The sequence below is a fragment of the Echiichthys vipera genome, assembly GCF_963691815.1.
Source record: "Echiichthys vipera genome assembly, chromosome: 21".
Classification (NCBI taxonomy): domain Eukaryota; kingdom Metazoa; phylum Chordata; class Actinopteri; order Perciformes; family Trachinidae; genus Echiichthys; species Echiichthys vipera.
In genome coordinates, this window is record NC_139846.1 from 13,103,325 (window position 1) to 13,120,826 (window position 17,502).

General features: G+C 41.7%; 1 protein-coding gene across 1 annotated transcript in view; it reads right to left on the reverse strand.

Moving 5' to 3' along the window:
- LOC310963335 (phospholipid-transporting ATPase IB-like) overlaps positions 1–17,502 on the reverse strand; it is a gene marked incomplete at both ends in the record, with an annotated part of 40,678 nt that overhangs the window by 17,451 nt on the left and 5,725 nt on the right. The window contains 22 exons of the mRNA XM_083936079.1: positions 832–896; positions 3,242–3,380; positions 4,346–4,485; positions 5,199–5,283; positions 5,369–5,438; positions 5,531–5,580; positions 5,660–5,848; positions 5,946–6,018; positions 6,189–6,233; positions 6,520–6,608; positions 6,744–6,821; positions 6,928–7,055; positions 7,169–7,337; positions 7,729–7,840; positions 8,240–8,367; positions 8,888–8,957; positions 9,316–9,389; positions 10,794–10,834; positions 11,069–11,114; positions 11,231–11,329; positions 12,516–12,615; positions 15,430–15,574. Coding sequence (XP_083792205.1) covers positions 832–896; positions 3,242–3,380; positions 4,346–4,485; positions 5,199–5,283; positions 5,369–5,438; positions 5,531–5,580; positions 5,660–5,848; positions 5,946–6,018; positions 6,189–6,233; positions 6,520–6,608; positions 6,744–6,821; positions 6,928–7,055; positions 7,169–7,337; positions 7,729–7,840; positions 8,240–8,367; positions 8,888–8,957; positions 9,316–9,389; positions 10,794–10,834; positions 11,069–11,114; positions 11,231–11,329; positions 12,516–12,615; positions 15,430–15,574 — 2,135 coding nt within the window. The remainder of the gene's footprint in view (positions 1–831; positions 897–3,241; positions 3,381–4,345; positions 4,486–5,198; positions 5,284–5,368; positions 5,439–5,530; positions 5,581–5,659; positions 5,849–5,945; positions 6,019–6,188; positions 6,234–6,519; positions 6,609–6,743; positions 6,822–6,927; positions 7,056–7,168; positions 7,338–7,728; positions 7,841–8,239; positions 8,368–8,887; positions 8,958–9,315; positions 9,390–10,793; positions 10,835–11,068; positions 11,115–11,230; positions 11,330–12,515; positions 12,616–15,429; positions 15,575–17,502) is intronic.

Below are 17,502 nucleotides of genomic sequence, written 5' to 3' on the forward strand. Positions count from 1 at the left end.
TCCTTTCACACAGGATTCCAGTTGGACGCGATGTTCACCGCATAGAGGTCTCCAATGCCATGTTGATCATGCCATAGACTAATAAAATCCCTCTTTGGGTTCACAAACAGGCGCTCACGCACACAAACACCCATAAACAAATACACACAAGCACACACAGTTCCGACGCTTAAATTTTATGAGGCATAATCTCCTCAGTCTCACATATAAACAAACTATGAAAAACTGAACACACTACGATTGAGTGTGTGTGTTTGAGTGTAAGCAGCACAAATGTGGTAGTCGGGGAGTGTGTCTAAGTGTGTAATAAGAGAGACAGACACAGAGACACATGACAGTAATCACGCCACTTAGGTTAAGCAGTCACACATGAAACCTGGACGCAAAGAACACATAACAGTGGTATAAATCTAATCTAGAGGTCTCAGATCTGACTCTAAATAGCAAGCGGAACATACGTACATGTGAACAGTGTGTGTGCTGTGCTGGTTAGCTAGAAATAGGTTAGATAAAGACGCACAAATGTGAGAATACTGTCTGATTGTTGAAAGTTGGATACTGTATGTGTATGTTGTGAACAAACAGAAGGGGAGGGAAAGAAGTGATAGCTCACTACTTGTCTCTTTTCATCCCTTTCTCCAAAAGGGGATACCAGAGACTTTAATTACCTGCACCTGAGAGCACACAAAGAGCCCAACCCACCACTTTGGCTGTGGACCACACCTTAGTTCCCACGGTAACCTGCTTAAGACCCCTCCACATCACCCTCGCTGTACACAAACAGTCCCCAATACTGTACAGAGTGAACACATAAACAGAGGGTCTACTCACATCCAGAGAGTCCTCGTTGACGATGACGAGGGACATGCCGTGTGTCACCAGACGACAGGAGTAACCTGAGAAACAGAAACAGTTAGTGGAAGGTGGAGAACGGGGGATGGGAGAGGGATTTGATTTACTTAAACCCCAAAACACAGGTGAAAAACTGGTCCCATGTACGACTGGATTTGTAAAAACCCCGCTGCAAACAACACACGGCTATCTGACTCCATTCTCCTCCATCAGCCTCCGGCAATTAATATATCTCTTTTGTAGTCTGTTACGCATAGCTCAACTACATCATGCACCAATTGAAGGCAGCGGAACTCACAATTATTCTGAATACTGATACAGGTGTAGAGAGCAGTTGAGTCTTATAATGCCATGTATTGCCAGGAATAGATTACACTGGAGATCAGAATTAGAGAACAAAGTATTAATACCGTATTAACTGGTTTATAAGTCACACTTTTTTTCATGGTTTGGCTGGTCCTGCCACTTATACTCAGGTGCGACTTATATATTAAAATATACCTGTATCATTTTTTTGTCAGTTTCACAATAACAGTCGCGAGAAGGGCGCTCTAGGTTTGTGTGTCAGTATCTGCTACTCCTATTACTCTTGTACCCCTGAAGGTGAAAACAATAATCGAGCAGCAGAAAGAAAGTTTGGAGTGAGCGAGAAACTTGTGAGGGACTGGTGTAAAGCTGAGAATGCTCTGACCGCAATAAAGAAAACAAAAAAAGCTAATCGCCAGCTAAAGGCTAGATAGCCACAGCTAGAAAAACAAGTTCACAAACGGGTGCTTGAAACACGTGCTGCCAGGAGAGGCTTGTCAACGGTGCAGTTACGTCTCTACGCCTAGTTGCCAAGGCGATGAATGTAAATGACTTTCTACTTTGATGAAATGTCTGCTCTTGGTCTCTGACTTTATAAAATACCCCCCCCCCCCCCCCAAACAGGTTCCACGGGTAAAGTCTAGTTCGTTTGACCAGTGTGAGTGCAACCGTACCGCGCCCCGCTGTGGCACGCTTGCCGGCCACGGACCGTTTGGGAGAGGTGGGCTTTTGTAAAGCCTGTTTGCACATGTACGAGCGCGAGTGTGCGCACATGTAGGAGCACGAGCACGAGGTCTATGGCGGCTCTGACGTCCTTTTATGTGCGCCAGTTTGGACCTAGAAAAAAAAAAAAGGTGGACCATGCGCGGACATTTAAAACAATGGCGGCAAAAGGTTCACGTCAGTGTGATGCGGAGGTGGAGTGTTTACTGCAAAAACAGTTGGACAAGACGCACGTTGACTCCGAAGTCTATGGAAAGATTTGTAAACAAAGCGACGCATCGCAATGACGTCATCAATGCGTGTGACGTGTTACAGTGTGATGACTCTTATCATGCTACTGCAGAGGTTTGGTGTTATCATTAGCAGTATTAGTGGTTAAAAAGACGTTTTAATGCGTTCATCGTGCTGCTGATCAATGTTAGCCGCATTTGGCTGTTAGCGATTGTCCAGGATTTCTCCGTTAATAGTTGTTACATGAAAAAAATTGTCTTAATGGCTTATTTGATGAGTGTATTTGCCAAAAAAGACCCTGGGATGATTTTACGCCGGAATTAACACATTGCATAAGACTGCAACACAGATTTTTTTAGTTAGTTAAGAGAAAGTATCAGTAGAAAACTGCCCTTTGAAATGTTACGAGCATTATTTTTAATAGTGCCTTTTGTGTTTAGTTCACAATTTGTTCAACAAAACAATGTTGGAAATAATTTCCCTTTTTTTTCCGACAAGTAATTTGTTGTATTTTAGCCGTATGAGAGCAACAGTACAGCAGAACTGATTACACTTCTGTATCTGAATATTTTTCTCATATCGCGCAGGTCCAGTTTGCATGTTTGTTGAAATCCTGTATTGTGAGCTAATACTGTATGTTTGTTTTATGTATTTAATGTTTGAGTGCATGTTTGAAAGTTCTTTGTATTGCTGCTATGGTTAAATAAAGTTTTAATCATAAAAATAATAAAGATGTGTGAAAAATGAAATGTATATATTTTTATATAGTACAGTCTCAAAGGACACCGCCTAGAGAAACAAAACGCACTACTGTCACTGCTGCACGACTTCAAGTCCTTCTTCTACCCTGCAGATACTGGCCACTTGCACATTTCAATTAGAGAATGGAGACATGTCTGGCATTTCACAGACCCCACAATGGCCGCTTTTCTTCTAGCCATGATCTAATAAACTCCACAATGATACGGTTTTCTACACTGCGGCCTGTCAGGCTGCAGTGACAAGGAAACCTCCACCACATCACTGGATTTCACGACATCAACGGCAAATACTCCAATACGGCAGAACTCGCCGTCCTCTGACATTAATCTCACATTTTCAGTGTTAATCGTAAATGCGTAACTCTTACCTATGTTGATGGCCGTCTCCTGCTTGTCTCCAGTGAGGACCCAGATCTTTATGTCGGCCCTCATCAGAGTGGCGATGGTCTCTGGCACGCCAGCCTGCAGACGGTCCTCTATGGCTGTGGCGCCCAACAGCAGTAAGTTCTGTGGGTTGAACAAGAGACAAAATATAATTTGAGAATATTCAAAAAGAGAGTGAGAACAAAAGAGGGGAAGTCTTATTTAGAGAACAAATTCAGCCCCGGCCTGTATGTGAGGGCTCTTTCTCTCCAGAGAACATCATCCATATCTAGTTAGAGGATGAGAACGATGCCAGCAAGTTCAGTTCAGTTGGTACAGCAGCTCGTTTTAGACCTCTGTACCAACTCTGTGTCTTCGTGCCAAGAAGTTAACCAATTACCTTTACCCCCCTAGCTTTAATTTGTTCAGCATTTAAATGCATGTGTACCCTCATTAGACACACTCGGACGCACACACAAACACTCGCACGGACTCACAAGTTAACACTACTGTGTTGTTGACTTCAGTTTTATGGGCTTTTGGCAGGCTAGTGCAGGTAATTATCCTTGTGGTCTCCCAGTCTGAGCTCCCCTCCTCCTCCCCCTCCTGCTTCCTTTTCCCCTCTTCACTTACTTTTCTCACCTACTCTGCTCTGAATCCTTGGTTTTCCCACCAATTAGTTCAACTCTCTTCTGAATATCCTCCCCCTTTCTGAAATCTCTGTATTACTTTTTCCCCCATTACAGTAAGTGCAAACTTTCTGATCAACCAATACAAGACTTCCACAACGTCATCCCTTTAAAAAGAAGCAGTATTTACATCTGTTAAAAGAGAAGACACACACCTTAAAAAGGGGAAATCTGACTTTGTTTTGCAGTTTACTGATGTGATGAGTAATGAAGGAGCACCGTGTTTATTGAAGTGTGGGAATCAATGAGGTCACTCTGCCACCTGCTGGCAAACTGTATGTTGTGTACATTTGTGTGTGTGTGTGTGTGTGTGTGTCAGAAGGAATTTTTCAGACCTTTCTTTGATTTAAAGACATCGCACATAAGGTCGGAGACCAACAACACACATGACTACAGAGAACAAGGTAGTGGGTTGTTTACCTTTTCTAGTAGTTCATAACACTCCTCTAGTTTCTGAGCGCGGTCTTTGAGCACAGTGCTGACACGATTGTATTCCTTCAGCCACTCCTGGTAGGCGTCTTCATCCAGATCCACATAGGCAAAACACAGAGTCCTCAGTCCTGGAGTGATGGGAGGAGGATAAGTCGATCAATCAGTGTTATCATGGAAAATATATTAAGTTTATAATTGAGACTCAGATAGAAAGGAGCAAACTCAACCAGAGGTGGGATCAAGTAATTTAAAGTCTTGACAGTTAGAGCTTAATTCAGACCAGTCCCAAGACAAGTACTGAAGACTTTGAAAGAATTCAATAAAAAAGGTATCAAGTGTGATTTTTGGTGAAACGTTGATGCTTCACACAAAAATGTTCAACCTGTCACCATGGAAGAACTAAACAATCACTTGTTTCAGGATTAGTGTCACCGATTCAGTATCAGACGTGAAATATGATCACATATCTGAGAAAGAGCAATAGAATTTTGGCGTTTACTAATGGCGAAAACAAGCATTTTTTTGCAGAACATAATGACGTCACAGTTATGTTGACCTTTGACCTTTTGGGTATAAAATGTCACTACTTGCCATAATTATCATATGAATTCTTGAGGTATGGTCAAGAATGTTTTTTGTGAGGTCACAGTGAGTGGGAACTTTGAGCCAAATCTGAAGCAATTCCCTTCAGGTTTGCCCCCAAAGTTGAGTCGGAGTAAAAAGACAGAGAACTGTAAGGAAGTCGACACAAAGATAAACGGATGTCCAGTGAAGTATCTTTTCAACAGAGAAAAACTCAACTATGACTTCCTCTCCCTCGCTTTTTTTTTTCTTTCTTTACCTTCAGTAGCAAACTGTTCCAGATGAGCGATAGTTAAGTCTTTGTACTGGGATGCCTCAGTCAGACGCTCAAAAATCACATTATCCTGAAAAACAACAAAATGAGCATCAATGACAAATGTGCAAAGATATTTGAAGTGCTGAATTAAAGTTATAATGAGAAAAACATACAGCTCCTTTGCAGTACAGCCGTAGCTTCCCATTGGGGGTTCTGACCACCACAGACATGCGTTTGCGGTTACTGTGTAGGAAGCAGTAGGTTTAGTTTCAAAACTACAGTCTGAGATTACAGAGTTATTTACCGACTGAGAATGACATTTATGGGAGTATTACCTGGAAAACTCCAGCACATTCAGTAGCTCATAGCTCATCTCTTTTCCTCTCTGAAAAAAAAACAACAACAAAATGTCAGCTCTTATATTTGCAAAAAAAAGGAAGTAAAACACACAGATGCACACTTACAGCTTCGATTATAACTGAATGCGGGGTTCTTGCGGTGAAGACAAAGCCGAGCCCTTTGGCCCCTTTGACCAGTGCTCCTTCGTCTGGCGAAGAGGCCTGGTAAATGATCTGGTTTTCCTCTCTCTCTGGGACCACGGTGTGGCACACTGCCATCATTGTGAGGAACTCACAGATCTGAGGTGATGTAGGCTGAACACATACACACAAACAGACGTGGTAAACGTTCACAGGCATCCTAGGTTTGCTTCAAATAAAGAAATACATGGAAAGCTTCAGAGACACCTACATGGTTCTCGATGTTTTGGACGAGAGTTGGGTCGTCAAACTCTGTAGAGTTATTGCTGCTGGACGGCAGATTGCTGTGAGACAAGAAAAATAGATTGATTTCAGGAGTAAAAAAGGGGAGGGTTTTTATTCCAGGATCAGTGCATGTAATGTACAAGTACAATGATTTCTCAAAAACATGCAAATCCTAAAAATGGAGAAAGGAATATCAGAAAAGGGGAGGACAGATGAGAAGGTCACCAACCTGAAGTCCTCCATGGAACGATCACAGTCAAGATCAGGGAAGTGGCTGCAGTGATCAGTGAGGTCGTATTGGAAAAGGAATCAATCAGTTGATGAGTTCATTAGTTTGTAGTAATTTTGATCAAGCATGCAAAGGTTTAGTCGACTGAATTAATAACAGTTCATTCTGCATGTTAGTCTGAGACATGGAGATTAGAAGGTTACTCTGTGCTAAAGTGGATTTAGTGGCGTTAAGAGCTCATTTTCCTTTAGTAGGTGGCTCTTTTTACAGGAAGCGCTAAAAGGCGAGAAAGAATTTATATAGAAAAAATAAATAAATAGAGATGACTAACCCATATGTAATTCCTGCAATGGTACACTTCTTGAAGTGCATGACGTTACAGGTCAGAGTTCCTGTTTTGTCGGAAAAGAGATACTTCACCTGGAAAAGACAGACAGATGGTAATGAAAGCAAACACAGGACAAGAGTGTGTATGTAATGCTAACTTTGGGCTTTCCTACTTACCAATACTATCCTAAAGCCACTGATTATGAGTAATTAGTAATTACGACTGACCTGGCCCAGTTCCTCATTAAGATTGGACGTTCGAGCCATGGCTGGTGTGTCCGTCTCTGCATAGTACATCTCCATGTCCTGAGGGGAAAAACAAAAACACAAGCAAAGTCATAAGGAATATTTAGTTCATTTGAAAACATGCATAACCAAAACACACACACACACACACACACATGGCCCATACCCAGTTGATAAAGAGGGCCTGTGTGAACTTGACCACCTCCAGAGTGACCAGCAGGCTGATGGGGATCAGGTTGTTGTACAGGATGATGAACGTCAGCAGGTTATAGGCAAAGTTAGTGGAGATGTCACCTGCAAGAACACACGATATAATTACATGATTACTGAACCGAAAAGTGTGTGCTAATCCCATTTCATTACTGTTAAGATACAGGTTGTGAAATGTGGTATGCGTGCATTCTCACCAGCCCGGGAGAGGTACCAGCAGGCATCCTCAGTATGTTCTTTGTTCCAGATAGCGGCGCCCACGGAGCTGATCAGGGCCATAACCAGCAGGATGCCAAACAAGACCAGGATCTGCATGTTGGTCACCCGCTCCACATTAGAGCGCTTCAGCGGTGCCTTGGTGGAGTTCTGGCAGGTTGACAGGTCAGTGAACACAACACAAAGACACTCACATCAAGATGTTGCTGGGTGAGGGCACAGCTTCATTCAGTTACAATGGTTTATCTGGGAGGAAGTCCACTTGCAGTAGCCTTCAAACACTTTTTCTTTGATAATTTAATTTGTCATACACAATTACAAAATCATATTTGGCAGAAGAATGGGTCAAAAAATCCAAACGCTGGGACTTGGATGTGCTCGCAGCTGTGAATGTGTCATTCAGTTAAAAGCTCTAAACCACTCATATGAGGTTCACAAGGAAGGAATTATTAAATAATATCAGATTAAACTTGTTTTGAAGCCAAGATTCTTCACGTAATTTACACAGTTTGCTGAATTCAGAAAAAGACACTGGGTTTACCTGCATCAGTTTGGAGTCATGACCAGTGTAGACGACAATTCCCACGACCCACTGCGTGTTTCGGAGTTGGGCGCCGCGCAGCAACACCTGGTCTGGACCCAGGGGAGCTGGACTAAGGAGAACAAGGGAGGAAATCAGAAGGATCAGATTTAGGGCAACCTGCCTTTTTTTTTTTTTTTTAATTTTGTGAGCACAATTCAAGTTTTCTTCTTTTCTGTTCAGTTCTCAAGTTTTAATTTGTTTTGCATATTTTTTTTATTTTAAAACAAATGATTTTACTATGAAAGGCTGCAGTTTCCTGGTTGTCTTTTAAAATGTATGTATATAATATAACTATATATACAGTAACTATACCATTTGAATACTATTTGCTTAAGAGTTTAACAAAAACAACAACAACAACAACAACCAAATAGCAAATAACACTGACAATACACTTGCTTATAAATAAGTGATCAGGAAAAAGCTGTGTGTGTGTGTGTGTGTGTGTGTGTGTGTGTGTGTGTCTCACTTCAGGTTCTCCAGCCTCAGTGTACCAGTGAAGTCATACAGGTGTCTGTTGGGGCCTTCACACTCCAAACGACCAGATAACGCAATCAAATCCTCCAGGGTCTGAAAAGTAGCTGTGAGTGAGAGACCCTGGAAAAACAATAAACATGACAAGTCAAGGAAGGTTTATCGATGGAGCATTTTTTACCGTACAGGATTATCACAAAGTACATCAGGGAATAAGCAAGGTTCATGAAACAAAACCGGTCAAATAACAATAAAATAAGCGATGAAAAGAGAACAAAAACTATACACCGTATGTGTGACCGACATCCGTGCACCCTGTCTCTAAATATTCCCAGCTTTTTTCATTGCCTTTGATTAGTGTCTCCTTTTTAAGTGCCAGTGCATAGTGTCCCCTGGTTACCTTTTAAATTTTCACTTTTCTTTTGCATTATTTTAACAGTAAGTGCAGTAATTGTCTTTTAACCCTTTTCTCTTCTTGCCTCAGGTCATTCTTATGTTTATTGCACTTAAGCACTTTCTTGTGAAGCAAGCCGTCTATAAATGTGCTATAGAAATAAAATGTGATCGATTGATTGATTTAAAAGTGAGGATTGTCGTTTTTCAAATGAAATCTATCAAAGAGAGATTTGCTTGTGTGTCATACCTGTCTGATCTTCAGGTTGGTTTCTCCGTCTAGGTTGGAGGTCTCAGTGTAACACATGGCCTGAGGCTCGCTGTGGAGAAGAGGCAACACGACACTGCAGCGCTTAACATGAATCGTCCATCAATTGACAGGAAATCAGTCAATGACAATTTTGAATGATATATAATCGATTAAGGAATTATCTTTTTTAATAATAACTTTAACACCATTATTATTAAACATTTGCTTCTCAAAGATAAATAATTGCTTTCTTTCAATGATTTGAACGCTTTTCGAGTTTTGACTGTTTTTAACTTCAAAAAATCTTTTTATAAAAGTAATTATACAAAAGACAAGTAAACTGATTGATTGGTAAGGAAAATAATCATCACACTCAACCCCTAACACACACACAGACGCACACACACGCACACGCACACGAGTCTGACCTGGAGGACACAATAACCATGTCAGCTGGAAGGTGCTGGCCATTGGTCACCTTCACTATGTCTCCTACTGCCACCTTGTGGCCAGGACGCAGCAGTGCGACAGCGTGAGATAGAAAAAAGGTGGGGAGGAAGATAGAGGGGTGTTAAGGCAGAGGGGTCAGGGGTAAGGGAGGGAGACAAAGAGAGGAAACATGAGGCAAGTTAATTAGTGACCAAACCAGAGGCAGCCAATAGAGAGAGAGGAAGACTTAAAGTGACAGTGAGTAACAGCAGGGCATAGCTTGAACTCTTCTGATTAGGTTGCAACAGAGGCAGACCAGAGTGAGACACAGAAATTACGAGAATGTAGTAAACAGAGAGAAGGAGAAGAGAAAAAAAAAAGCCATTCAATATTATCCATAGAAATCTGTAGCTTTTTAAAAAAAACTTCAAGAAAAATGAAGCGTTTCAAGGAAATGACTTGTCACCACCTCTCTTTGAAGATTATTAAGTTAGCAGGGCAGCTGGAATAAATCCCTTCAGCTTTTCTGACCCTGAATAACAAGGGGACTACATTCCTGCTCTACACCACATAACGAGGACTCGAGTTTGATTTGATATGAGCTGCTGGAGCAAGACTGTGCACAGCTGGACTCAGTTAATGGGTACATTCAAGAACAAGATCACAGCTCAAGAAAATAGCAATGCATTCAGTGCACAAGAACATACAGTGAACATGCATTATAGAGAGTTCAGGTTGCTCAGGTAACTTAAACTAGGCAGAGATTACACTGGAATAAATAACTTTGTGTGGTAAGAGACTCACTGGTTCGGATAAACTGCAGAAAACCTAATTATTCAACAAGACGGGCCCACAGTATGTGGAATATTGGACAAATCACCCACTAACTGACTTGTTTGGCCCTAAAACATCAATACTAATTGGTATCTTTTCACTGTCAGGGATCCAAAAGCACAGGCCGTTCCTGACCAAAAACAGACAGAGTGACTACAGTCTAGCCTCAAGAAGTGGAACACAAGAAATCCTGGAATCCAAAGGAGAAAATATGGAATAACTTTGTAAAACTGAACCATTTAATAATAAAAACATGCCAAGAAATTATGAATATGGTAATCCCCAATTTTACAAAACCAGACCGCCATTTTGTTACTGTTCCTGCTTTTGCAGTGTTTTGCAATTTTTCTTCTTCATCTTATAATATGCAATATACAGTATACACAAATATATACATACACATACATAATATACATTATTTTAAAGTTTTTGCTGATGAACTGTTTTCAGACGATATGTTTCTTTGAAGCTCGCACTCCTTAAGATCTTCTTCTTATAGTATTATTTTTATGTCATTCATGCCAATAATGTATAGAAAAACTGAATATTAAAGACTGAGCGAGGTAGAGAGAAAGGCAAAGCACAGGAGTGAGGACTGAGAGAGCAACAAAGATGAATTCCGTGATAATGATGATGATGATACCTGTTTCCAGATCATCGTCTGCCAGGCTCCGTTCCGCAGCACTGAGAGACAAGGACAACACAGCCATCAGTCAGCCTATAGAGCAGCACTCATACAGTATTCATAGCGACTAAACTTTTTGTCTGGGGCCTGCAGTATAGTGAGTGACAGAAAACAGCCATTCACTCAGCCGTGAAAAGAAAACAAAACCCACACAAACAGACACCAGCGCACTCGCATGGAAAAGTGCACAGACAGTTGACGCACATTAACAAGTACAGACACGCAGACGATACCTGTTGTCTTCTTCTTGTTTACTGTGTTGTCGGCTTTGTGTCTTTTCTGTAAAGACAAAGATATAGACGCGTTAGCTTTTTCAAAAGATATCCATATGATGCTCCTTTCTCCTGTACTTAATCGTTTAAAAAAGTAGCAACAGGCGGTGCTGTGGTACTCACATAGTCCTCTATGATCTCTTTGATCCCGGCCACAGTGAGGATGAAGATGAGCGGGACCAGCGTGGTGTAGCGACCAGTCGGCGAAACATCCGGGATTTGCTGATAAGAGTCAAGAGAAGCAGCACTCAGACGTGATTGCTGATAGCGAGTGTTGAGTAGCTTAAAGCATACATAATGGACCACGACTGTGATGGCACAGAAAAACATTAGACCAGGCCGTGGAAAATGTACTATACAATGAATCTTTAATGGGTGGACAGAGCAATGTGAGCATGATGGAAGGCAGTGGGACTTTTCACGAGGATCACACAGAGGAATACAAAACAAGTGTCTGTCTTCTCCCTTAGAAATGGAAAATATAAAACCAATCAGGGCGACTACAGAGTGGGATCAGTGTTTATCTTCTATTATTTTTATTATTAGTTACTCCACCATTGACACCATTATCAGAAATGCCTCAGATACTCACTAAAATGCTTTATGAGTCTATACCGATACAATACCACGTAATTTAGCCCTGAAAAAAAAACTACTTATAAAGGTAGTGTCACCTGGATAAATCATTAGTTTTATTTATTATTATTATTTGTTGCTGCACTTTAACAGTTTTTTTTTTTTTATAAAGGAATTGTTATTTATTCCTAGATTTATTTTTTATTTATGACTGACTCTCAAACTAAATAATAAAAGAAAGTTCTTTGTTGATGTTTTACAAAACCAACGACAGCAATAATATTACATCCAAATAGGGTTGGTAGTGTGGAAAATAATAATATATATTCTATTAACGCACTGGTATCAGATCAGTACACAGCTTCAGGTATCGTAAGTAAAAAGGAAAAAATGGTATTGGACAATCTCTACAAATTTCTTCTTTTATCGGTTTAGAAATGATGGATAAAAATGACATGCGATATTATATTTTGCAAGTTAATTAGTAGTATTGAATAAATATGTACTGATATATTCATTCCAACATAAACGTGTCATATGGCCCATTTGTGAAATATTCATATTTATCTTTTATTGTGTTCCTTCTGGCTTTCTGATGTAATGTACCAAATCTCACCTTTTGCCAACTAGAAAACAACACTCAATAATCCTTAACTTGGTATTTCAAAAAATAGCTAGGTCTGTGGGAATCCTGCCATGTTTTCTTCAAGACGTCTTCATGAGAATCTTCTAAAAGCCTGTGTGGGCCGCAGAATCAAAAATAAAATCAAGCAGCACACCGAGCCCACAGCGCTTATCACTGTTAGTACCGTTTTTTGTGTGCGGGGTTTACCTGCATGAGTGCGATGAACAGGAAGAAGGCGTTGGCAGCCCGCCTGATCTGCTCATACAGGAACCGGGGCAGGAAGGTGAGAACCCCATACTTGGTGGTACTGCAGAAAGAAGACAAGGAGGGAGGAGACTTGACATTTTGTTTACACTCAGACAGGTGGGGGCAGAGCCAGGTAGTGCATTAGCAAAATACAAATTCATGCATAAATTGTGCGCTAATGATTTTTTCACCTGACACGCTGAAACAGCATTAGCAACAGACTCCATTTGGGTTTTAATACTGCAGCACTTGAAACACTTAATTGTGGTCTGAGAGGGCAAACAGAGCCATAATGGGATGCACACACATCACACCTATGAATAGATTAATACTTTATATCCAGCAATCTAAATTTAAACCAAGCACCCCATAAAATAGGTGCAAGAGACCTTGTCGGCCTCAACTTGTCTGTCAGACACCTGCATCGATCAGACAACTGTATTGATTAGCATCGTTATAGCCAGGAGCTACCGTAAGAGCTTTTAAGCGAGGCAACAAATAAAAAAAGTCAACCTTCAAGTCAAGGCCTGCCTTGTTTTTTTCAGGCTGAGTGAAAAGTAGGAGCTTCTGCATTGAGATTAGTTAAATGGATGGTGTGTGTGTGTGTGTGTGTGTTTGTGAGTACATCAAGTTCTACGCACTAAATGGGAAAACACACCCCTCCATCATAGTTCACAGTCTCCTAGGAGATGAACCCGTAACCGCTTTTTCCGTCTGCCTCCCTCATATGGACACAAAACTACAAAGAGCAGGACATTACACACAAAACAGAGTAGCAACAGCTGTTAGTCTGTCACACACACACACACTCAGTGTCCTGACACTGATGCTCTGGATACCTCAGAGTTAGTGATACTACACCATCCAGCAGATAAAGATGCCGTAATCTGATCAAAGACAAGTGATATCAGACTTCACGCATTCACACAACGAAACACACAGTTCCAGCGTACCAGGCAAAAAAAACAAAAGGCCATGTTATTTTTCATACTATAGATGTCAAACTTGCTGGTGGTGTTAGCAGCTGTTAGCTGCAGGGGTGATGCTCTCCTGCTGCTTTCTGACTTTTTCACGTTTTATTTATTTATTTAAACAAAAATGGCCAGTGTTCTTCATATATTATAAGACAAAATAAAACACTGGGTTGAAGTCAGAGAGGGGTCAACCCTCTAAGTGGAAGAATACAAGAAAAAAATGCAGGCATTTAGATTCATCGAAAATACAAATGTATGTAAAATAATTGTCCGTTTTAATTTGGATTTTTTTGAAGTATCATGTGTGATTCAGCTAAACATTATTCACTTATACGATTTTATGTCTATGAATAATAGAGCAGGTTATTTTGCTGCACAGGAGAGCAGCACTATGCTCCCTTTCAAGTTTAAACACAACTGCATACAATGAAATAATGAAGCAGAGTACCTGGGGAATAGAATGGAGGGAAGTTGAGTACACAGATAAAAGCTACAAGGCTTTAATCTCAGAAAAATCAATAACGCTATTGAACCTTTCAAACGTAAACTAAGGAATTACAGGAACACAGGGACATGAGAGGGCACCCCTCTGGAATCAGAGTGCTTGTGACTTTCCAATCAGCGTACAGAAAGGGGCAGAGCGCCGCACGTGACCCAATCAGAGGAGCCAGGCAGCACTCGCCTTAATCTTATTCGCAGAGCTGAAATAGGCTCTTTTAAAAGTGAAATGGAATCTCCTGACAATAATGCCAGACCACTGACTAACAACCCTTCGGATAACACATGAGCCCGGTGCTCCCTTCGGCGCCAGGCACCACATGTAGTACATATACAAAGGTAAAGACAAGGGACAAATTACATTGTTATCTACTTCAACCTCTAATACAGTTATTGTTTACGACCACATAAATATACAAATGATAGCTGGGATGATGCTCATAAAATAGACTTCATTGTCTGACTGTGTTCACTGTTGAACCACTGGGGGGTCTTCAAGACACATCAGCACAATACGTGAAATAATTATACTCTTATGACGTGTGGTCCAAGATTTATTGTCCACTTCAGACCACAGAAGTCACAACTATGAAAAGTTCTGAGAAATCAGACACAGCTAGTTTCAGAAATCTACGCAAACGCATGTAAGTGTAGTTCATTTACTCTCACTGGCAGCCTTAAATATCCATTAGGACATATTGATTAAGCAACATGGTCATGTTCAGTTGTTAAGCCACGCACGTTTCCACTGAGATTCTCAAGTGGACTTCAGGCAGTGACATAGCCTCACTCATTGGGACTGCTGCAACTTAATAGGTTAGTTATTAAATAGCCTTATCAATGGAGTTTCGTTTGTAAAACATAAAAACAAACAAACTTTGAATTGATTATGATTTAAACTAAAAGAAAAGGCAATATTTAAGATAGAGGGGGGAAAAAATGCTAATTCTCAGTGGTCCAAAGTCCAACAGTCGCACATGGCATGCCAGGAAGAAAACATATAAACAGGTGGTAACAGGCTGTCCTTCAACCTGACAATATGGGTATAAAGCCCCTCTGAGCAAATATCCACAATGCACCCTGCACTCTGACCTAAGGCAGGCAAACAACCTGTACTAATATATAAATATACACACACACAACACTTATGACAATACTTATACTTGTATATAAATATAAGTATTTAAGCACAAGACAAACTGTCAGATCAGATGAACAGGTTTCACAAGTCTGGTAAACTTTGTAATGGTTTATTAAGCACAGATTAAAACTTTTTGGGGGAAAAAATAAACATTAACTCAGTTTTAATCTAGTCTATCTACGCACACCATACAAGCCACACATCATCATGCATCGTAGCAAAAACGTGCAGTCGGTAGGTGAAAACCCAGAGTGACACCTACCTGACATGGTTGTCGCAAAACTTGGTAGTCTGTGGCCGGTTGAGCAGCACCGTCCGCGCGGTGGCGTCTACGGGTTCCGCCTGGGAAGTGGTCCCGGACATCTCATCATCTGCCTTGCGGTAACCGCCGGACGAGCAAGCAGGTCCTGCACCGTTGGATAGATGGGAGAGAGGCGAGGCTGAGTGAGTGCGAGTGAGAGGCAGTGAGACAGAGAAACAGAGAGAGAGAGGGGGAGAGAGACCGAGGGAGAGAGAGAGACAGACAGAGACAGATGGGAGACGTGGTTTACGGTTCAAAAGCGAAGGCGACCAATAAGTACTAGAGGCTACTGTATGCTGATGTATGCTGAAGCCGGTCGGGGTCGATTCAATGACATTTCCCGTTATAAACACCCTCCCCTTGTCTTTCAGTATTATTATGCAGGTACCGTCAAATGCACACACGCGCGTTTCGCGACGCCCACGGGACCCCCTGCGTATAATGGATGTGCTGAGGGATGCACAATGGCGAACAAACACACCGAGTTTGTCTGTTTTATCAGCGCGTCAACTTGTCCACATGTAACACAGAGGAGACCCGGCTGTCATTAAGCTGCAGACACAAATCACCCCACTAAAGTCACCGAATAGGATGCAACACGCTTCTTCTGCAGACTCCCTTGCCTCCCAGACCGCCCGGCTTTGTCATCCAACCATTTTAAAGCGTCGTGATCTCCGCCCGAGCTCCGGGAGCGGGACATTTTTCATCCATCGAGTGCAGCCTAATGACGGGAAAATAATAATGTATAGTTCTGCTGCGGGGGCATTGTGTGGGGAAGTGAGAGCAATGCAAACAGTAAACTGGACGCCACAGTTTACTCAGCTGGTAGGCTACAACAACTAAACGGCGAACCTGGGCGAGGACAGATGCAGCAGCGCGCCCGTGCCTCCTCTCTCCTCCTTCGGCTGTGATGAAGAGGAAGCTCCCTGCCCCTGGTGAAAGATAGTGGGTCCCGCCAAGCTCCGCAGCCGTGTCATCTGGCCACCTGCAGCCTCGAGAAAGACCTTTTTTAATATATCGGGCACGATTTTAAACGATTTCCTCCCTCCAATTTGATGCCGGGCGACTCATTGTTGCAGCCAAGAGGAAGCCATATGGAGCTCCTTCAGTGCCGCGGAGGGGCAAAGCCGGGGATCCGCTTTTAAAGGGCCAGAAGCCTGATAGCGCCTTAAGGTTTTGTGATCAGGCAGATGGGTCAAATGACAGGAACCATCCATCAGGTGATCACTTCACGTCGTTCACCCTCCACTGTGATGCCCGTGCAACACTCACTACAGGTTTCTGCCCTTCATATCTTTCTCTTTAATTTGCAAATGCCCTGTATGTGTCCAATAACGAGATAAACATATCTATATCTAGAATGCATGGGGAATCTCAGGTAAGCCACTCACAAAATCATGTAATTATTCTGATAATATATTATCCCAGCAATTCCTTGAAGTGTGCATGTAGTGCTCAATTGCTCATATATTGTGAGCTGTGTTGTAATTCTTATTTGTGTGGGACAGTTTCTTGGGATCTGTGCAGAGTGTGTCTGTGTGTGTGTGTGTGTGGGGGGGGGGGGGGGGGGGCTGTAAGGTAAAACATCAACAAGCTAATTGCATGAATAATTTAGAAATGAATAAGTACTGCCGGGGTTTAGCAGATTGAATTTCCGCAGTCCTCAAACTCATTCTGCAGCACTACAATCCGGGTCAATCTCTCCGCTCATCAATAACCAAAATATCATTATATTCCACTCAAGCTTGTTGATCTAAAGTAGGCGAGGAATTGTAAAACGAGTCAGATAAAAGCCATGCTGGATGTGATGTTATCACTATTGACACATTCCACTTTTCCAATAAAAAAGACATTAAGTTGTGTGCTTACAGGAAACCTCTTTTTTTGAGTGTGGGGTTATTTGAAGGGGAGAGCTTTCTTTGTTTTGTTTAGGGTTTTAGAAGTAAACTTTCAGTTCTTTATTGTAAAATATGTCATTGCCATTCTACAACTGCCTAAGGAAGCTGCTTGAGAGCTTAAACACCATTAAAAACT